This window comes from Sciurus vulgaris (genome assembly GCF_902686455.1).
Source record: "Sciurus vulgaris genome assembly, chromosome: 6".
Taxonomy (NCBI): Eukaryota; Metazoa; Chordata; class Mammalia; order Rodentia; family Sciuridae; genus Sciurus; species Sciurus vulgaris.
Window position 1 is genome coordinate 32,475,110 of NC_136466.1, and position 20,502 is coordinate 32,495,611.

General features: G+C 47.8%; 1 protein-coding gene across 2 annotated transcripts in view; it reads right to left on the reverse strand.

Annotated features, from left to right (window-relative positions):
- Positions 1 to 17,482, reverse strand: part of VDAC1 (voltage dependent anion channel 1) — a 28,535-nt gene extending 11,053 nt beyond the window's left edge. Inside the window, exons 1-5 of one of the 2 annotated variants that reach the window (XM_079144265.1) lie at positions 17,346 to 17,482; positions 6,397 to 6,469; positions 5,789 to 5,838; positions 4,866 to 5,018; positions 4,718 to 4,770 (exon numbers count right to left, since the gene is read on the reverse strand). In XM_079144265.1, the coding sequence (XP_079000391.1) occupies positions 4,718 to 4,770; positions 4,866 to 5,018; positions 5,789 to 5,838; positions 6,397 to 6,463 (323 nt within the window). In that variant the 5' untranslated portion in view covers positions 6,464 to 6,469; positions 17,346 to 17,482. Of the gene's footprint in view, positions 1 to 4,717; positions 4,771 to 4,865; positions 5,019 to 5,788; positions 5,839 to 6,396; positions 6,470 to 17,108; positions 17,257 to 17,345 lie in introns of those variants that run through there. The other variant, XM_079144266.1, reaches the window with a different exon arrangement.
- Positions 17,483 to 20,502: the final 3,020 nt, after the last annotated feature.

Below are 20,502 nucleotides of genomic sequence, written 5' to 3' on the forward strand. Positions count from 1 at the left end.
TATAGTCTAGTGTGGTGGCAAACACCTGTAATACTAGCAACTCAGGAGGCTGAGGCAGGAGGATCACAAGTTGTTGAGACCAACCTCGGCAATTTAGCAAGACCCTGTCTCATAAAGGATTGGGCTAACACAGTGGTAGAGTGCTTGCCTAGCATGTGAGAGGCCCTGGTTTCAATTCCAGGCACCACAAAATATAAAAAAGAACTAGAGAGCATAGCACAGTAGTAAAGCACCTGGGGGTTCAATACCCAGTATTGACAATATAAAGGAATTATGATTAACTTTTTTCAATTAATAATGATACTACGGTTATACCTCTTTAAAAAAGAAACTTACCATTTAAAGATACCTGCTATAATATTTACATATGAAATTATGTGCTGTTATTTACTTAAGTAATATGTGGGTGGAGGAGTAATTTATGACTAAATAAAAAAAATGACTGGACATGGGTTGGCAATTATTAAAGATGGATAATGAGAAAATGATTAGAGCTTAGTATACTTTTCTCTGTAATTTTGTATACTTGAGATTTTCCATAATTAAAAAAAAAAAAAGTTGAAACCATCCATGGTCTCAATGAGAACAGAATTTCAGATATCACAGTTAAAAATAAAACCAACAGCCTTCCCAAGAGACAACGAGACAGGGCTGGGGATGTAGCTCAATGGCAGAGTGCCTGCCTAGCATGCACAAGGCCCTGGGTTCAATCCCAGCACTGGAAAGAGACCAAAAAAAAAAAAAAAAAAAAAAAGTGACAATGAAATTTTGAGACCTCAATTTTGTTCAAGTTGCTTCTGTAGGTTTTAAAAACAAATAACAAACAAACTACCTTTCAATGAGACAAATTCCAAATCTACCTATGCTGGTCTGCCTGTTCTTTGCAGGAGGGAGACTTGGATTTGGGCACCAAGCTGGGCAGGGTGACTGATGCCAAAATAGCTGTCAAGAGGCTGATATTTAAAAGAGCAAGAGGCCATGAAATGTAGAAATAGGGCATCTTACAATTATCAGATAAAAACTGTTGTCAACCACAAAGTGTAATGCCCATGGCAAAGCTTCTGACCAGTATGTGTACCACCCACACTGGTTTCCATGGCACCCAGTATCTCATGAGATCCTGGTCAGTGGTCCAAGCTCCCCAAAGAAGGAGCAGGACGGGGGCAGTGGCTCAGGCTTCACCCAAGGTTCCTGTTCTTTCTAGCACAGCGCACTACAACTGTGGAGCTTTTCCTTTCTCGAATATCACTGGATTTTTTGTGTTTTTTTTTTTTGTAAGCTATTTAAGCAGTGGTGCTAATCTGACAGGCACCAAGAGAAGCTTGACTCTGATTTGTGGTTAGCAAGCAGTCTTTATCTGTAGCAGACACTCAGGATGAGCGCTGGTCCCTAAGGAGATCTGCAGCGCTGTCCAGATGTGGTCTACAGTATCTTCAGGAGTCAGCTGCTTTCCAGGCAGCAATCCTCAGTGGTTTTGGAAGCCAATGTTCATTTCCAATCTCTGTCAAGAGTCATCAAAACTTTCCTCAAATACCCAGAAGGAAAAGGTACACACAGTTTCTACAACCGCATCTTCTAAACTCCATTCTCCAATATAAGAAACCAGGTCTCCTTGGAGAAATAGCTAATAGCAGGTAAGAGCAAGTACAAGACGAACCCATTACATCTTCTAAAACCAGAAATAAAGATGAGTTCAAAAAATTGAGAGGAGCTGTCAAAAGCACACAAGATGTCAACTTGAAGGAGCTCCCAATGGCCACATCTAAGACAATGTGAGCAACAAAATAAATGATATGATGGGTTATACCCCATGATATAAATATCCACAAATCATACTAATATAAATTACTAGTATAAATAACCAATTAAATAAGTGAGGGACAAGGGACAGCTCTTCCTTATAATAGATTCCAAATTATAAGTGAAGGAACAACAGGAATAGAAAAATCACCATTTCCCAAACACAAGTGTCACAGGCAAGAAAATCACCAAAGGGTGCTTTTATCTGTGCCAAAGCAGGACAAGAAACAGAATGTTTGCAGTCTTAAAATATCTTCTCCTAAGATACCTACTAATTACAAAGAGAAAGAACAATAGCTTTACAGTAAAGAGACCTAGCAAACACTAACTGTGATCAGAGTCATTATCACCAATAATGAGGCACACTGACATATTCTTCCTGAGAGCATGTACTCAGGGCACAACACAATATCACTTCTATGGTTGCCAAAAATGTGTAACATGAATAATTCTTTTTTTTTTTTTGGTACCAGTAATTGAACCCAAAGGCCCTTTTTATTTTGAGACTAAATTGCTGAGGGTCTTTCTAAATTACTAAGACTGACTGAACTTGCAATCCTCCTACCTCAGCCTCCTGAGTCACTGAGATTACAGGCCTGCACCATCATGCCTAAAATTTAATCATGAGGAAACATGAGGTCAATCCAAACTGAAGGACATTCTATAAAATAATTGGTCACTTTTCAAAAATATCGAGAGACAAAGAAAGATGAAGAATATGTCCCAGACTACAGAAGACAAAACACTGAATGTAATATAGGATCGTGAATCATGGACCAGAAAGAAGACCTCAGTGGGACAACCATTAACAATATAGTGGTAACATTAATTTGCTGCTTCTGATCATTACAGTCATGCTTGCTTAATGACAGGGACACATTCAGAGAAATGCATCATTGAGCAATTCCATTATTTAGCAAACATCATTGAGTATACTTACTCAAACCTAGATGGTCTAAGTCAATCACTCAATATAGTAAGTGAATATGTGTGAGTGTGTGTGTGTTTATAAAACTCCCTTTGGGAAGGTCTGCAGAGAGTCTCTAAGACCTGCTGCCATACACACGTGTATGTTTATATACGTGTGTGTGTGTGTGTGTGTGTGTGTGTGTGTGTGTGTGGCAGCAGGTCACAGAGACTTCTCTATAAACTTCCCCAAACGTCACAGAAAAACCCAAGTGTGCCATCTCAGAGCAGCAAAAGAAGTCCAGGCAGCAAATTCAGGCATGTGATCTTGTCTTCCAGCCCCTCACCCTACCAGAGGATCTCTATGGATAACTGCTCCCTATTATGATGGCATGGTGCCTGGGGTAAGCAGACCAGCAATGCTCCTGCAGGAGAAACTGTGGCAGAGAGGAGACCAGAGTTATCCAGCTTCTGGCCAATCATCCAAAAACAAGTTATAAAAAGCCTTATCAGTGGGGCATGGTGACACACGCCTGTAATCCCAGCAACTCAGGAAGCTGAGGCAGGACAATCACAAATTTTGAGGCTAGCCTAGGCAATTCAAATAAAATTTTAGCCAGGCGTGGAGGCACACATCTGTAATCCCAGCAATTTGGGAGGCTGAGGCAGGAAGATCACAAGTTCAAAGCTAGAGAGTCAGCAACTTAGCAAGGCCCTGTCTCAAAATAAAAAATAAAAAAGGCTGGTGATGTGGCTCAGTTGTTAAGCACCCCTGGGTTCAATCCCTGGTACCAAAAAAAAAAAAAAAAGAGAAAAGGAGGAGGAGGAAAAAAGGAGGTGGCGGGGGGGGGGGGGGGGGGGGGGGAGAAGGAGGAAAACAAATTTTAATTAATTAATTAAAAAAAAAAACAAAATTTTAAAAGCTGAAAATATAGCTCAGTGGTAGAGCACCCCTAGGATCAATCCCTAGTACCATGGAAAGCCAGCCTAGTTGCCTGTGGTCACCCCATACCTAGTACAGCCTCTGGAGTTAGGAGATGCTCTTTCTAATAAACACTTGTTGGAAAGAAAAAAAAGATAACATGGAATGGTGAAAAATGAAATTCACAATGCCAGTGAACTTAGATGATGGAGAAGCTGAATTTTATGTATTTTGTCACAAACGTTAAACTTAAAAACTAAAATTCAGTACATGCCTTTGATCCCATCATCAGTGTAAAAAACAACCTTCCCCCAGTTGAGAAGACCCACCATTCTAAGTGGGAAGAACAGGAGTATATTCCAGAAGAGAACAGTTCCTTTTAGCCATTCAGACACCCAGAAGCTAAGGCGGACTAACAAGCTCACTTGCCTCCTGACACATAAGAACCAACAAACCTATTCTGCTTGTGGCCAGAGAGTCCACAAGCATGGAAAGTGCAGCCTCAGGAGCCACCTTGTGGTCAAGCCCACAAGTTCTCAGTGGGAGAAGGTTCCCTGGCACCTGACAAATGGGCTGGCAACAGTGACCAGTTAGCCCCTTCTTCCAAATGTCACCTGCTGCCCAGGGGCACTGGTCACATCACCAGCAAAATGAAACATCATTACTAGACCAGACTTCTGCAGCCTGCAGCCAAAAGTATAGGACAGTACAGAATCTTATTAGAAAACACTGCTAAACACGAGTCTGCACACTCCATTAAAAAGGAAGCTCCTTGTGGTGGGGAGGAGGGTAGCAGCCTGACCTGGACACCCTCAGATCCCCAGATGAGTACAAGGTCAAGTACAGGCACACCAAGACCTGGGTTTGGGTAAACACTGTTCCTAAATTAAAGAGTGCTCACTATGGCACAGCTCATTAATGAACGGATGTGGATGGAACCAAATCAAAACCAGAGAATTTGTATCTCTAGGTCTCAGAGGCTGCCTTTTAGGTAATGTCAACCCCATTCCCAAAACCCTTCAGCACAAAAGGCTTCCAGGGCCCACTACACCACAGAAAGCCCTCGCAGGGAAGAGATGAGAGTCTTACCCAGTGTTAGGTGAGAAGGATGAATCGAAGGTCAGCTTCAGTCCACGTGCAAGCTGAACAAAAAAGAAATGTGCCACCAGGTTTAGTCACAGGACAGGCCGGCAGGTGTGAATGAATGAAACCCACGTCCCTTCACAGGCGCTGTTACCTGATCTTCCACGGTGATCTCAGTGCCTAGTGTGTTGTCCGTGTTCCACTTCTCTGTAAACGTCAGGCCGTATTCAGTCCACCTGTACTTGGTTTCCAGGCTGCCTGTCACTTTGGTGGTCTCTGTGTTGGCTGAGCCTGAGCTCGTAAATTCCTTCAAAAGAGAGGGAGAGTCATAGCCTGCAGCCCACTGCGTCCTTGGTACTACTTGGGCCATCGTGTAATGGTTGAGACCAGGAGTGTGGGCAAGAGACAGCTCATTCCACGAGTCAATTAGATCTTTAAAATGCAGAAAGGGGTAAAAGAGTGTGCTGCTTCAAGGAATCACATAGGGAATGCTTTGTCATGAGACAGATTCCTTCCTCCCCTCTAACTCTTTAAGTCTGGCCAGAAAGATCTCCCTCCCTTTCTGCCTCCTGCCTTATTCAGAGAAGAAGCACTGGGTTGAGCTGACAAGGCAGCAACTCAATCCAAATCTCCCTTCCAATAATGACTACAGGCACAATCTAAAAGGGACTTCTAAGACTGCTTCTAAAAGAATTATATGGCATTAAACACAGGTTGATATTAAAATAAGAAACACAAGGAAGGGTCTGGGAGTATAGCTCATGACAGAATGCTCACCTAGCACACTTGAGGCCCTAGGTTGGATCCCCAGCATAAGAAGGAAGGAAGAAAAGAAGGGAGGGAGGCAGGCAGGGAGGGAGGTTTCAAGTGAAACCACCATTTTCCCGTGAGCATCAACAGCTGCTAAACTGGGGGCCTTGGACATGGTTCCCTGGACCACCCTTCATACAGATGCAATGAATGACAACTTCAAACTGCCACAATCCAAAAAGGAGTTTTAGTTCTGCAGCTGGGACAGGACAGTTATCTGCTGATCAACAACAAATACCCATGTTCCATGTGAGTTGGATAACTTACCAATCCATTCTCAGATTTTGTTTTCAAATCGAGTTTTATTAAGCCAAAGCCTAAAGAAAGAAGAAAACCATGAACAGATTAAGTAACTAAGCCGAGGACAGCATCTCACTCACAGCTGTTTGGAAATCCTTTCTAAAAGGAAGAACACTGAGACAGACCCTGAAGGCTGAGGGTCCCAGCCCCTGCTGCTGGTGGCCTCCATGGAGCTCAGCAGTCATGGAATAGCAGCAGATAGAAGAATAGTCCACCTGGGCTCCCAGTGAGGCCTGAGAGGAAGGTGCCTGCAGCTGGCAGAGACAGTCATCAGGGCCTTGTGGGCACCACAGGCTATATTTAGAAGCCGCGCTCCACTGCAGCAGCATCCAGGGCTGCTCCTTGCTTGCAAGAGAAAATGAGAATATCCACTTGTTAGCAGCAATCCAAAAGCTGCCCCTACTGAATGCGTGACCAAAGCTGCTTCACTAACCACAGGAAGCTGATTTCTTTTCCCAGACATAGAAGTTCTAAAGAGTTGACCAACCCAGGTCTCCCACACCATTAAGGGCAAAACTGCAAACATGCCAGCTAGGTTCATAGCTAAGAGGCCCCTCCCTCCTAGCAGCACTCACCATAGCCCTTGGTGAAGACATCCCTGGCAGATTTGCCAAGATCAGCATATGTGGGAGGCACAGCCATCTTCTGCTACAATAAAAGAACCACCAGAATAAATACATTGGTAATTATGGAAATTAGTTTACCATCGATAAAAATTATTAGACAATTAACAACCAATAAAAATTATGCACCACTAAGAGTTCCAGGCATCATATACTCCCAAGTGTGGGAGAGGAAGCATGTGTTGTCTTGTCTTTCACTTTGGGGCCACAGTTGAGATATTCAGTAGACCTTGGTTGACAGGGGATCAGTCTCTTCTTCTGGGTATCCCCAGGATGGCGCACAGGCCCAGAACATAGTGGGAGTCAGTAAATTTTTGCTGAATGAATTATCTATCAAAGATACATTCCCATGAGTTAGGTCTTTTACTGGATTGCAGGACTCTTGCCAATAAACCATATCATCTTACAAAATGTTGGTTGCTAGGACATTAAATGCAGTGGGTAAAAATCAGAGTTTTTTATGGTGACATTTCTACATGGTTCTGATTTTATTCAACCAATAAATATTATTGAGTACCTACTATGTGCCAGAATGGGCCCAACTCTACACAAAACTTTTTTTTTTTCTCCAGTACTGGGGATTGAACCCAGGGCCTTAAGCATGCGAGGCAAGTGCTCTACCACTAAGCTATATTCCCAGCCCTTAGGGGACTCCACTTTTAGAGTGTCATATTCCTCATAGAGAATAAAATAAGATCTAACTAGTTAGGCAATCTCTCACATGAAAAGAAATCCAACCACAATACAAAAAAAAAAAAAAAAAACCGTTTTAATTTAAACAAAACTTCATTGCACTCCAGCAAGACTTTATTTTAAAACCAACTATCCAAGTACAACTTGGGGGACTGGGAATGGAGTTCAATGGCAGAGCACCTGCTCAGCATGTATGAGGCCCCAGGGTTGATCCCCAGCACCAATTAAATAAAAAGATAGTACTATTTGGGTTGTTATATATCACGAAGTCAGTCAAGAAATATTTATCAAAGACACTGATGTTCAAGGAAAAAGAATAACTCACTCTTTGCCTGAAAGACAATACTACATCCCTGGAAGGCTTTGCTTTGACAAGCTATGTACACAGAACTAAAATTCTAATCCAAGACAATGCATACTGTGTGCCCTGTCCAGGAAGAAAAGGGGTCATGAGTAAGAAGCACCATCTCCCACACCTTCTCCATCCCCAGAATCATTACAGAATATTAGTCTCAATTAACCAGATGACAGTTACTTTCATTTTTAAAATGCATTATACCTAACTTATCAAACTGAATCTGCATATGCCCCATCTGAAATCACATTTAATATCTATGTAACTACTCAAATAAACACATTCATGGCATGTTCCTGGGGAGCAGAAGCCCCCTGAGGAGAGGTTCAAATGACCCCAGGGGAACAATAGCACCACCAGAAGCTGCATTCCTGACCAAAGCCTTCACTTCAGAGACACTGCCAAGAGCCCACTGAAACACTGGGTACACTGCAAAAAAAAAAAAAAAGTGTCTCTAAACCTCCACAATGTTAAATCACGAAATTATGGTCCAGGCCCTATTTTACTTTTTTTCAGATGCTTTGCTAATTTTGTCCCAACTCACTTATGTGTCAAAGCAGAGAAGAGCAGTGAGCTGTTTACTCTGTCCTATTTTTGTGTCTGCTGTTGTTATTTCTTGCACATGAACAGGCTACCCTGGGCAGGTCAGCCCACATCAGGGTCAGAGCACAGAGAAGATGGGAGGAGATCCAGTTCAGGCTGCCCCCACTGGCTCTTTCAGCCTGGGAATCCCCTCCTTCCACTTGTTCTTTCCTCCCAAACTAACTTTGCAGGGATAACAACCCCAGGGTCCCACAAGGAACTACCTACCAAGTCCTCAAGAACATACCACCTGCCTAATGGCAGAGGGCCTTAGCACAGATAAGCCTGACCCCTCCTAGGAGAAGCCAACACAAAACAGCCCTAGAGGGGCTGGGGAGATAGCTCAGTCAGTAGAGTGCTTGCCTTGTAAGCACAAGGCCCTGGGTTCAATCCCCAGCACCCCCCACCAAAAAAAAAAAAAATTAAAAAAAAACAACCCTAGATTGAAAGCTAAAGTAATATAGCCCCAAGAAGACTTTCAGACATCTTGGCAAAGGACCCAGAACATTCTCCATCCCTGCCAGGGTTAACAAGCCAGTGGACAGGGCACCTCTATCTGGTGTTATCCCTCTGTGGATGGGCCTGGGGAAGAAGAGGAATGTCTAGTGGTAGTACCTTTAGGTCATCTAATCGCCCCAAGCACCTCAACAGTCAGGGTCCTCCGCCTACTCTTCCCCGGCCCCACAGGAAAGACCCTCCAGGACCTGCCTCCCAAACACAGTTACCTTTGACACTGGACTGGTCTCTCCCTCAGGGAAAGAAGCAGAACTCTCATCCCTTAATGCTCCCCAAATGCCCTCTCTCATCACTTAATCCCCAAAACCCAACAGGCAATGCCACCTGTCAAAAAAAAAAAAAAAAAAAAAAACCACTCCACCCACAGCAAACATCAGCCTACAAGCCTGAGGTTTCTAAGGAGATTACCAGCCAAGGATAAGGGGTCGGGATGGCAGAGATTGGAAGAGGGGCCCTTAAGAGCTCAAATAAAGCCAGCTTTCCCAGAGCTGTGGGGTCCCTTCCTTAAAGTCCCACAACCCTTCCTTTATTTAAAACCAGCCGCATGTAAGTGAAGTTGCCAGTTAACTAAAACAACCTTAAGTGCCAACACTCCATGTCAACCATTCTGGATGCCAGCTTTCTCACGAGTGTGCCACATCCCTTCCCCATCTGCTTAAACATAAAAAATGGAGCATAACCACCCCCATTCTGTGCCCTCAGGCAGATGTGCTCCATGCTCAGGGAGGGGTGCCCCATGCTCTGGCATGCTCCCCAGCAAACCCACTCCTGGATCTGAGAACAAAAAGATGGCTTGCCCCTTCGCTATCCCCATCGGCCCCATTGCTATGAAGCTGTAGCTTCCCTTCTGCCTTTTTGTGCACCCACTCACCCTCCTTTGCTTCATTTATTTGACAGGATTAAGGAAAGGCCTGAGATGGACAGCCTTGCCTCTCCCTGAGCTCAGTTTTCTTACAACTATGAAGAAAACACTCATTTTTATACAATTCTCAGAACCCACTTCAAAGACAGTTTTATGATAGAAATAATGATCTGTATTGTTTCTTCAGGCCAGGCCTGGAGGGAGGAGAAGGGAGCATCCAGCTCTCTCATTTAACCCTACAAGTCTGCTGACTTTGAGGTTGAACCTTGGCCCTGGCCCCTCCCCACCTTTCCCACCCAGACCTACTCCCAGTTGCTGTCTGTGCAGTTTGCTAATGCACTGCTCTCTCTGCATGCATAGCTATCTCTGCATGCACAGCTGTCTTTGCAGCATCTGCCCCACATGCCTCCAGAAGCCCAGCCTCTAGAGGCCAAGCAGGAATCAGGGCAGTCTTGACGTGGGCCGCACAGCCAGCCCTGCACAGACAGAAACAGAAGGCAGCCTGGGGAAGACAGGACCACAGTCCCCTGGACAGACCTGAGAGCTTCAGGCCCATGATGAGCAGGAAACAGAGGGATGGACAGGGCAGTCACTGATAACTTTGAGAAGGACCAGCAAATCACACCAGAAACACTAGTCCCTGGTTCCCCTCCACAGCCTGCCAGCCTGCCTACCCAACCCTTCCCTGGCTGACCTTGAACAAATTATGCAAGCTCTACTCCAACTAAGGAATGTAAATCCAGCCATACTGGAAGCACAAGAGGGGAGGGATAGTATATCATCCAGCATAACACACTTACATAACCTCCATCTTGGGGGGACACATCCTCCCTGACTCGTCAGCTGCATGTCAGTGACAGTTCTTCTGCTCACCGTGCACCCACCTCCCCACACTAACCCCCAAAACACACCTTTGAATGCAAAGTATCTCAAAGTCCATCATGCATAAATTTACCCAAACTGTAGAAAAAGCTAGAAGTAAGTGATCCCAAGGTCTGGCACAAGATAGGTATTAAGAATTATATTCAATGAGTAAATGAGCAATGAACATCTAAATATGCCAGGCCTGAAGGCACACACCTATAGTCCCAGCTACTTGGGAGACTGAGGCAGGAGGACTTCATGAGCCTAGAAGTGAGAGGTCAGCCTGGGCAACAAAGCAAGACCTTGACTCAAAAATATTTTTTAAAAAATTTTTGAAAAGCATTGTAAGGATGGTAGGGGTAGAAACTAAGTATCTAACAAGTGGGAGTACAGAGATTACAATGTAACCATGAAATAGGAGCTCCCTGTTCAGGGCAGCTCCAACGTCCTGAGTAGAGAGAGGGAGAGACTGGACTAGCATCCCTCACACACCTGCCCTAATCCTGGCCTAAGGAGGGCTGAACTGGAGGTGAGAAGACCCAGTGACTTCAGAAGTAAGAACCAGCCACTTCTGGTCTCAAAACCAAGCATGGTCCACATGGGGCCACTACAGAGTGAGACACATCTGTTTGGAAATCTCATTTAAGCAGCAATTGGCAAAACTGTAAGTGATGATACCCAGTGTTGGTGAAGGTGAATACTACAGGCACACTTCTTTTGAAGGGCAATTGCTAAGCAATTAACCCACCATTAACCCTAGTGGCAATTCGACTCCTAGGAACCCACCCAAAGAAGTATCCAATGCATACACAATTCCTGTAATGCAAAACCCAGAAGCAACCTAAATGTCCATCAACAGGGAAACAAAAGAACAAAATTCATTTTAGCAAGTTTGTACTTGCTAAAATAAGGAGAACCACCACAATCACTGAAAATAATGAGGTAGATTTATTTGTGCTGACAGCCATCTATGTCACAACTGAATGAAAAAAGTCACAAAATTTCTAATTCCTCATAATGAGAGGAAAACCTTTTTACGTATATATCTGTACATTCATGAATGTGTGAATGGTGGGAATGTGTGTGGAAAGATACAAGCCACCTACAAACTGTGGCTGCATTGGAGTTGCTTCTAGAGAGGGAAGATGGTTTGGGGATGGTGTGGAGTTCAAAAAGGATTTTCATTATTCTACTTCATTATTTAAATTGTTTGTATACATTGATAATTTAAAAGCCAACCATGTTCCAATAGGTGTTGCAAGTAGAGATGCCAGAAGAAAAATTTTGTAGACAGTGTCCATACTGAGAACATATTCTAACCATACTGAGAAGGGAGGGTTATCAGAAGAAGTCTACAGGGGCAGAGTCCACTCCAAGGTGACCATGAATGGCTTGGCCACTCTGCCCAAATGGCAGTAGTAGGGCAAAGCTCCTGTATGCACGAGAATCCCCCAGGACAAGCAGGCAGCAACCCTCCCATATTCCCAGCCTCTGGCTGTCCACAGGTAGGGTGGCCCCAGATGCCACCAAGAAGAACAGGCTCACTCCCTGCACCAAGCACCTCTTAGAACCCCTACCTTGACCTATGCTCATTTCTCAGCAGAAGGATTCAGACAGGTGACCCTTGGTGCCCTCAGAGAGCCAACAATGACTGCAGTGGTTGAAGCAGGGAGTAGGGTGGCTGTCAGTCCCCAGAACCCAGTCAGGAATTCTGGGAGGGAAAACTTCTTGAACACAGGTAACAACCGAGGGGGTTAAGACACCACCTCCAAAGACAAAGGGGTGACAGGGTTAGGACTCACAGACCAGGAGCTATCCTGCCATGGCATTTCCCAGCCTACCCAGGTGACCACAGGGCACAGCGACTACACAAGGGCTGAGCCTGGCAGCCGATGCTCAGGTCCACACACCTGTCAGGTACCCTACACCCTGCCCACATCTTTGTTAATGAATTCCTTCATTAAACTCTTACTGGCTGTGTGACCTTGGACAAGCCACTTACACTCACAGGATCTCATGTTGCTCATCTATAAAATGGGGGCTGCCAATGGAGTCTACTGAAGGGAAGCGTTGCAAGGAATAAATGAACAGAACATTTAGGAGTATCTGGCACAAGGAGAACACTCAGTGGTAGAAGTGATATAATCTATCACACTGGATCCTCTTTGCCCCTCAGATACACGTTCCTCCCTCCCATCCTGCTCTGTGCCCAGAACTGATCATTATGGACTGTTAGTAATGGGTTTATGGTTGAGTTCTACAAACGTGAGGCATGTGCTGAAGACGGGAGTTCAGCGGAGAGTATGATCTAGTACTTGTCCCACACGTTCCCTCCCCTCCAGGCCTCAGGTGGACAGCAGCTGCTTTCTTCTACCCAAAACCAGAGCTGACAGGGAGCTTCCTCCAAGCTCCAGCTCCCTCCCAATTTCCCCAACTGCCCCCTCCCACTGAAAGCCTCAGGTTGTTAACAGAGAGGGGTGCCCCCCTTTGGGGCCACCCTACCCCCTGCCCACCTATCTGCAAGTGATGCCCTCACTAAACTCTCAGATCACTACACGGAAGTGTGCATCTGATGCCTGCTGAGACACTGAGCAACACAGCGCTCGAAACCAACGTCATCATCCCAGGAATGACCTCAGGAAGAAAGAACGGTGGAAAAGACTCCGGCCATGCCAGGGCACAAAGCCTATAGAAGGGGCATTAGACCAAATGGGGCTGGATTAGAGCAACAACACTTTGCTCCAACCCTGGGGACCAGGAAAAACAACTTCCCAGCACAATGTAAGCCCAGAGGCCAGCTCTGAAGGTCAGCATGTGGTGGGGGCAGATCATACTCAGGAGCCTCCCTCCAACCCCCACATACAGTACTTTCTCTCCAGGAAGAGGCAGCCCAGGGGGCAGTCCCTGCTTCCAGATGCTGGCAAAGCCAAGGCTCTGTGCTCTGGTAGCAGGTTTGTGTTCGCAAAGCAGCTGCCCTCCCCCTCCCCCTTCCACAACAGTCGCAGAGGGCAGCCCAGCTTTCCAGGCGTTGCTTCTATTTTAAAACGCGCTGGAAGCTAGGCCATCACCAGCAGTTTGGCCTTCCCTGAGACACAGGAGAATGTAGCTAACTCAGGGGCGGCTGCCTACCGGCCCACCCATCAAGGGAAGAAGGCCTGGCTGGCAGTCAACACAGCAGGGTCCAGGGTTGAGGGTCCAGGCACACCCGGTGCTCCTGTCTGACTTCAGGCACCTCACTTCTCTGAAGCTTTGCTGCCTGGCTTGGCCCATTGGGATTACACAGACTGCGTTTGGGACAGGTAGCCTCAGGTGTCAAAAAGACGAGTTCTGGGCTCAAAAAGAGTGAGTTCTGGGCTGGGGAGATAGCTCAGTTGGTGGAGCGCTTGCCTTGCATGCATAAGGCCCTGGGTTCAATCCTCAACACCACAAAAAGAAAAAAAAGACCTGAGTTCTGATCCTATTTAACTACTTTCTAGGCCTGGGGAAGTCACCACCTCTGTGCACCTCACTCTTCTCTGTGCACCTCATTCCTCTTCAGCTCTAACAAGAGGAAAGAGCACCTGGCTCAGCATCACTGAGAAATACATTAGTTTGTTAATATAAAGCACTCACTACCATAGCTCATCCACATTAAGCATGCAACAAATACAGCGAGTGTTTTATTACAAGTTACATTTTGTAAATTTCTCATAATAATGGCTGCTGTGCATGTTGCCAAAAAGTCACCCTGAACCTCAGGGTCCAGAGTTCTCCCTGTCCATAAAGAGGCATTGTTTAGCTGAATACTGTCTGGCCAGGTCCTGGAAGAAAGCCTCCCACCTCATCCCAGGGGACACTGACCCTTCTAATAGACACCAACACCACTGTCCTGACCACTGGAGTCATGCACAAGCTCACTCCGATTGCTGTGAAAGAATAATGTCTCCCATCCAAACAGCAATTTCTACTTTTCAAAAGGCGTTCGTGTCTGTTAGCTTCTTGAAATGCCCCCTGGAGCAGTGACTGCAGTGTGAGAACACCAGATGGACTACCAAGGTGGGTCCAAATCACCCTGCCCACCTATGTGACACTTATCTCTGTGCCCAAGTTTCCTGACCAATGAAATGGAAACAACAGAACCTCTCTCCAGGGCTTGTAAGGTGGACTCAATGTCACAGAATATACATCCAGCCCCCAGGAAAGCACTGAGCAGACTCTAAACAAACAAAGTGATGATGACAATCATGCTTTTGCAGCAGAGAAATTGAGGCACAAGAAAATGATTCAGCCTGTACTAGACTCTATGGCTTATTTTGGAACAGTGTTGCAAGGCCAGGCTGCTCTCTGGGTCTCTTTTCAGTCCAGTTGTGGGTAAAGAGCATAGATTCCCCTTCCCTCTACCCACTGTGAATAAGTAGTAAAATAAAGAAATGTGCCCAGCTGAAACTCTTCCTGCTGTTTCTTGGTAGATCCCACAGGAGGTTGGGGGATCCCAAAACCAAAGACTACAGACCCTTGGAGACTACAGACCCTTAGAGCAACCTGAGAGGCTACCTCCTGGCTTGGGCCAGTTCTCAGCCACACATGTGCCTCTCAGTCACTACCACCAAAAACATCACACTACAAGAAATTCTATCATGGGCAAAGTGAATGTCAGTGCCTTAGAAGCATCTTGCTGGCAAAACACCTTAACACCACCAGCCTGGAGTTCAGAGTTCACGTGTGCTTAGTATCCAGCAGGGCCTGAGGCTCAAAGCACCTCCTAACTGTATAGTCCCCCTTAGTCCCAGCTTTCTGTGCTACCAGTAGCCCCAGCCTATAGCCCAACTCTAGCAGAAATAAAACAAAAGTAATCAATTGTGAGCAGTCAGACCTCTGGGCCAGCCATGTTACTCTGGACAAGTTAGACAGAAGACATCAACCCACCCACAATCAGGAAGGAAGGGGTACCAGGACCATAGCCTTGGATAGAACCCCATTCACCCATGTTACCCTACCTTCAAGCCCAAAAACATCAGTTCACCAAATTTCCCATGGGACTTGGGAAGTCACAGAATGAAGGACAAGTGTTTAAAGCAGTTATTTCAAATCAGAAAAGTTTTGCCTCCCACAAAATGCTCTAGGGCTGTATATACCACTATAGTTCTTCAAATATTTGTGACTCTCTGTGAGTCAAGACTATTTTCTGTGAGTGCAATGTCTGTGTTCATCAGAAGGATGTCCAGGATCAAGGGACCTTGGCCTGGGTCTTCAGCCCCTACATAGGCCTCTTCAATAATTCCAAGAATACTTAATGTCACCTACTATATGCCATGTGCTAGGATAGTAAAACCAACTCTGCCAATGAAGGTGGATACAAAGAGTGCATTTACTACCACAGACCCTCTGATGAACCTGCGACCGCCAGGTGGCCTAAGTCTGACTCTCTAGGAACTGTCAGTCCAGAGCTAGGATGGAGAGAAAGAAGGTTGGGCCTGGGTAGTTTGTCCTGGCCTTTGCAACAGCAGAATATTAGGCAAAGGAGGAGCACTTTCTCCCGCCTCCCCTGGTGAAGGGAAGCTAGTCAAGGGAACTTCAGGTGAGACAGGCCTATGTTAAAACCTGTCTGCTCCTGCATTCAAGTCCTGCACATGCAAACTTACTGCTCCAGTCTGACCTTGTCATTTATAAACTGAATAGAATTTTTCATGAACTATCCTGAAAGTTAATACCTGTATATGAATTCCTGATAATAACACAGCAATGTTTAAAATAACAGAAGCTACATTTATTGAATCCCTTTTAGAACACCACATGGAGCAAAATGGTCTGCAGGGGAGGGGCTACATCATCTTCAAAAGTCTCAAGGGTAAATGTCAAGGTTTCTATGGAGGACTTGTGCACACTAGGCACAGTTCTGAAGTCATTCACTCATTTTATTCTTCCCCAGAACCCAGGGAAGGAGAGGTACAATTGCTCCCATTCTACAGATGACAAAACTGAGGTTTGGTATCTTCCCAGCTCTATGACCTTGGACAAATCACTAGGGTGGTGGGCCTCAAATCTGAAGTCAGGCTCAGACCAGTTTTCCTAAACGCACAGTAGCATTTGCCGAATGAATGAGCCACCGAAACAGGAATTCCTTCTAAGGATAAGGAGGCCACATAGCTTCCCGGAGGGTCTCCTTTTCCGAGGCCAAACCTCCTGCCCTGGCCCGAGTCCTGGCCTCTGAGGCCTAAGTCGACTCTCCGTTCCGCCCGGGAAGGCGCTGGCAAGCGCTGGAGGTGCTGGGCGCCAGCTCCTTCGGGCGTGGGCCGACCAGAGCGTGTAGGGCCGGGGTCTCCGGAACACCGACGTCACAGGAGTTGATCCCTGCGGCGGCAGCTTGACCCACATAGGCCCGGGGTTCTGGACTAACAAGCGTGGGAGTCGGGAGGGTCCCTACCGGACCGACGCTGACACGATTGAGGGCCAGAGGGCGCAGGCCGAGGAAGGTCACCTAGACCCGCGGCCGGCCGGGCCTCCACGCGGTGGCCCATGCCCTTCCGTCCGCAAGTCCGGCTGGCCTCTTGCCCCCAGTCGCTCGTGCTTCTGGACTCTCGTCCTCTAGTTCCCCAGTCAGGACCCTCTCGGGGTCCACCCGCCAAGACTTCTCTGCCTGCTGCTGAGCAGCCAGACCCGCGCCAGCCGTCCCCGCTCTCTTCCCCAGACCGGGTTCCTAGGCCCTTCGCCCTCGCCCGCTCCTCCCGCCATCGCCTCCCCCTCAGTTCCCCAGGAGCCCGGCCCGCGACCCGGGGCACAGGCAGAGCCCAGGCCCTTTTCCGCTGAGCCTACCTCGGAGGCGGTGGCGGCAGGATCTGCGGGAGCGGTGGCGGATACGGCCCGGGATGCGCCGCAGGGGAAACCGAGCTGAGCGAGCGGCGGGGCCGAGGGCGGGGCCGAAAGGACAGCGGCGGCGCGGACCCGCCCCCGCCCTGCGCGCCCCGCCGGGCGAGCTCCGCCCTAGGCCACGCCCAGGGCAGCGCCCTAGTGGGGCCTGGGTCTCTTCCCTCCCGCAAGCCGCGCTCTTACCCTTCTGGTTCGCTATGTGCCCGCAGCAAACGCGCGAGCCCGTAAGCCTGTGCTGGCGCGCGTAAGGGCCTGCGTGCGCCCGGGCACGGGGCGACCGAGAAGCGTGAGACTGACGTGCACGCGGTGTGTGCGTGCGCAGGGACACGCGGGTCACTGCCGGAACCTCGGGCCGGGTGGAAGCTTTTGGGAAGGGGAGGGGGATCTTCCGGTTAGCTAAGCAGTGCCCTGGAGGTCCAGGCGCTGTAGAGCCTCGGTGTTCCTGTGCCTCCTGTTCGTCCTTGGAGCTGGAGACCCCCTCGCCAGAATTGAGGGGGCAGCTGGCTCTGGACCAGGGCCGCACCTGAGTGGACGAGGTGTCCCCGATGCTCCGGTAGCAAAGTCCGCGCGAGTGATAAATCAGGCTCTGAGCCTCTGAGGTCAGTCCCGCGGCCAGCCGGAACACTGGGCCCCCGAGGCGGTGCTGTATTGAGCTGGGCGGCCACTGTTGCTCTGCGCTCCAGGCTCTGGACACAATGTTTCCGGCGCCTCATACCCGCCCGCGCGCTTCAGCTTGTAAATCGCGAAGGAAACACCCCAGTGCGCCAAGTTTGCTCTGCAAATTACCCTCACTGTGCGATAAGGTCACGCCTGTTCCGCACGCCAGCAGGGAGCCTCTCAGGGACCTCTGTCCAGCTAGTACCTGCCCTCCTGTGTAGAGTGAATGATCACTTTCTCCCTGCTAGGCCTGAGCCGGTGGCCTGGTTTGTCACTCTGTGTCCCCATTGTCCTGCGCCAGACCCACCTGAAGCAGGCTTAGAGGATTAATGAATTCTAGGATGAATGAAGATTCTGCACACCCTTGGCCTTGGACCAACGACGCACTTAAGGCCCCGTAAAGGAAATGCCAGGTTGCAGAATCAGGACACTAGCTCACAGCCAGTTGTGACTAAAGTAGTAGGCAGCTGGGACATTGGCATAGACAATCAGGATAGGCTTCTATATGGAAGCAGCGGATGAAATGGGAAAGTGACCACTAGTGTTAAGGACTGGGGATGTGGCTCAGTGGTAGCGCGTCCCTGGATTCAATCCCCAGTATGGGATGAGGGAATAGTGCTCCCGTGGGTCAAGATGCTGAGAAAAAGGAACTAATTAGGGCGAAGGGCAAGGCCCTGGAGGAGGGGAAAATGTATGCTCAGAATACAACTGAGCGTATATAACTGAGCATATGAGGAAAGGCCATTTCAAAGTGGAGCCCTAGGTTTGATCCCTAGCACCCCAAGAAATTTTTTAATCAATAACAGATCCTAGGGAGCAAAAAATAAATAGATGGCTTGCCTACCAGGCCCATGAGTTGCCCCTTCTCTGACTGGGGACTTCCTGCTTCCCAACCTGGGGGTGTCTACTGCAATACACAAAGGCCAAGCCGCTCCCAGAGACTGGCAGGCAAGGAAAGCTGCTGAGTCACCCAAGAGTACAGTAAAGCAAGAGTTTGGGAGGATAGGACCTGAGGGAGGAAGCTCAGGACAAGGAAGAGGAGGCCCCACCCCTGCCACAGCCACCACCACCACCAACACTGCTAACCAGTTGTGAGGCTGGGAGAACCATCCTTCCCACCCTTCCAGCATCACCTCAAACCTGTCTTAAGATCCCTAACCTGGAGGGTTCCCCTGACCTCCCCTAATCTCAGCTGCTGTGGGTGCTATTTTGAGATTAGTCACCGGATGCCCTCTGACACACTCCGGCTGTATGACCCTGGGAAAACCTCTGACCTGTCAGAGCCTCAACTTCAGAGTGCTGGTATAATTTTTAAATGGGACAGCTAAAGACCAAGCGCTCAATAAACAGTGAAGGGAATCAACCAGGGCCCCGGAGGGGGCCTGGAAGTCCTTGGGATGGAATCTAATCAAACTAGAACATGATTCAGGGACTCCTCCCCTCACAGCCCTGAGCCAGAGAAGCTTGCAGGCAGCATTTTATACCAGATTTGCCACCACCGTACCCTCAGCCCCACCTCCACTCAGTTTGCCACAGCTGATTGGGCTGGGAATAGCATGCGACCCACGCTGGGCCAATCAGGTCCTCACTTGAAAATTCGAACTAAGAAACCCGGAGCGAGGGGGTAGGGAAAGTCCTGGAACCTCATGTCCCTCAGGCAGTTCTGAGTTGGGTAGCCGTGTTAGCCTTGAAAAAGCTGAGGAGAGCATTGCACAGAACAGGGAAAGAAGCAGCTGCAGGCGAGAGGAAGGTGGCTCTGGGGTCCTGTTTCCTGAATGGCCCTGTTCTTCCTGCGCTTGGGTTTAATAATGCAGCTTCAACTTGACGCAGCTGCAATGAATTCTTGAGGAAGACTCTTGGGTGGCCCTGAGTGGGAGAAGGATGTTTGTGGGCACAGGTCAGTCCTGCCCGCAGTTTTTTGTTTTGTTTTGTTGGGGGGTGTGGGGGCTGTTGATACTAATTCACCTTCCCAGTCCACTTTGATGGAGCTGATTCCAGGGCCAGTGGCCATGTGGCAGGGCAGAGCTCCACACTGCCCTACCTACAGGGAGAAACCAGTGGGACTGAATGAGAGTTCCTGGGGCTAATGAAATAAAGGTTTTCCTTAAAAATAGAACCAGCCCTTAAAAGAGGTAGAATTCAGATCATGTGCATATCCTGCTCCTAGATCTAGCCATGTCTGAGTCCTGCTCTTTCCAGCTCTCTGAACCCCTTTCGCCTTATCTAGTTTAGATTGGGTTTTCTTACAGATCCTAACCTCCCTTCAAATAGAACAATGTACAACATTCAGAACAGAATAGATTTTTCCTTGCTGGGGGGAGGGGGGGGTAAGTCAGGGAATTCTCTTTGTTGCAATACTAGGATTGAACCTAGAGGCACCTGACAACTGAGCCACATCCCCAGCCCTTTTTATTTTCTATTTTGAGATAGGGTCTTGCTAAGTATCTTAGAGTCTTGCTAAATTGCTGATGCTGCCTTTTGAACCTGTGATCCTCCTGTCTCTGCCTCCTCTGTTGTTGGGATTACAGGCTTGGGCACCACTGCCAGCCATAATCTACTTTTTAAAAAGGAAAATATTTAGCTTGTAAACAGCATCAATTATTTGTCAGGCTGAATTGTCATGAAATCTAACCTCTTTAACTATTTCCCAGTGAACTCTTCAGACTTTGGATTAAGTAGGGGA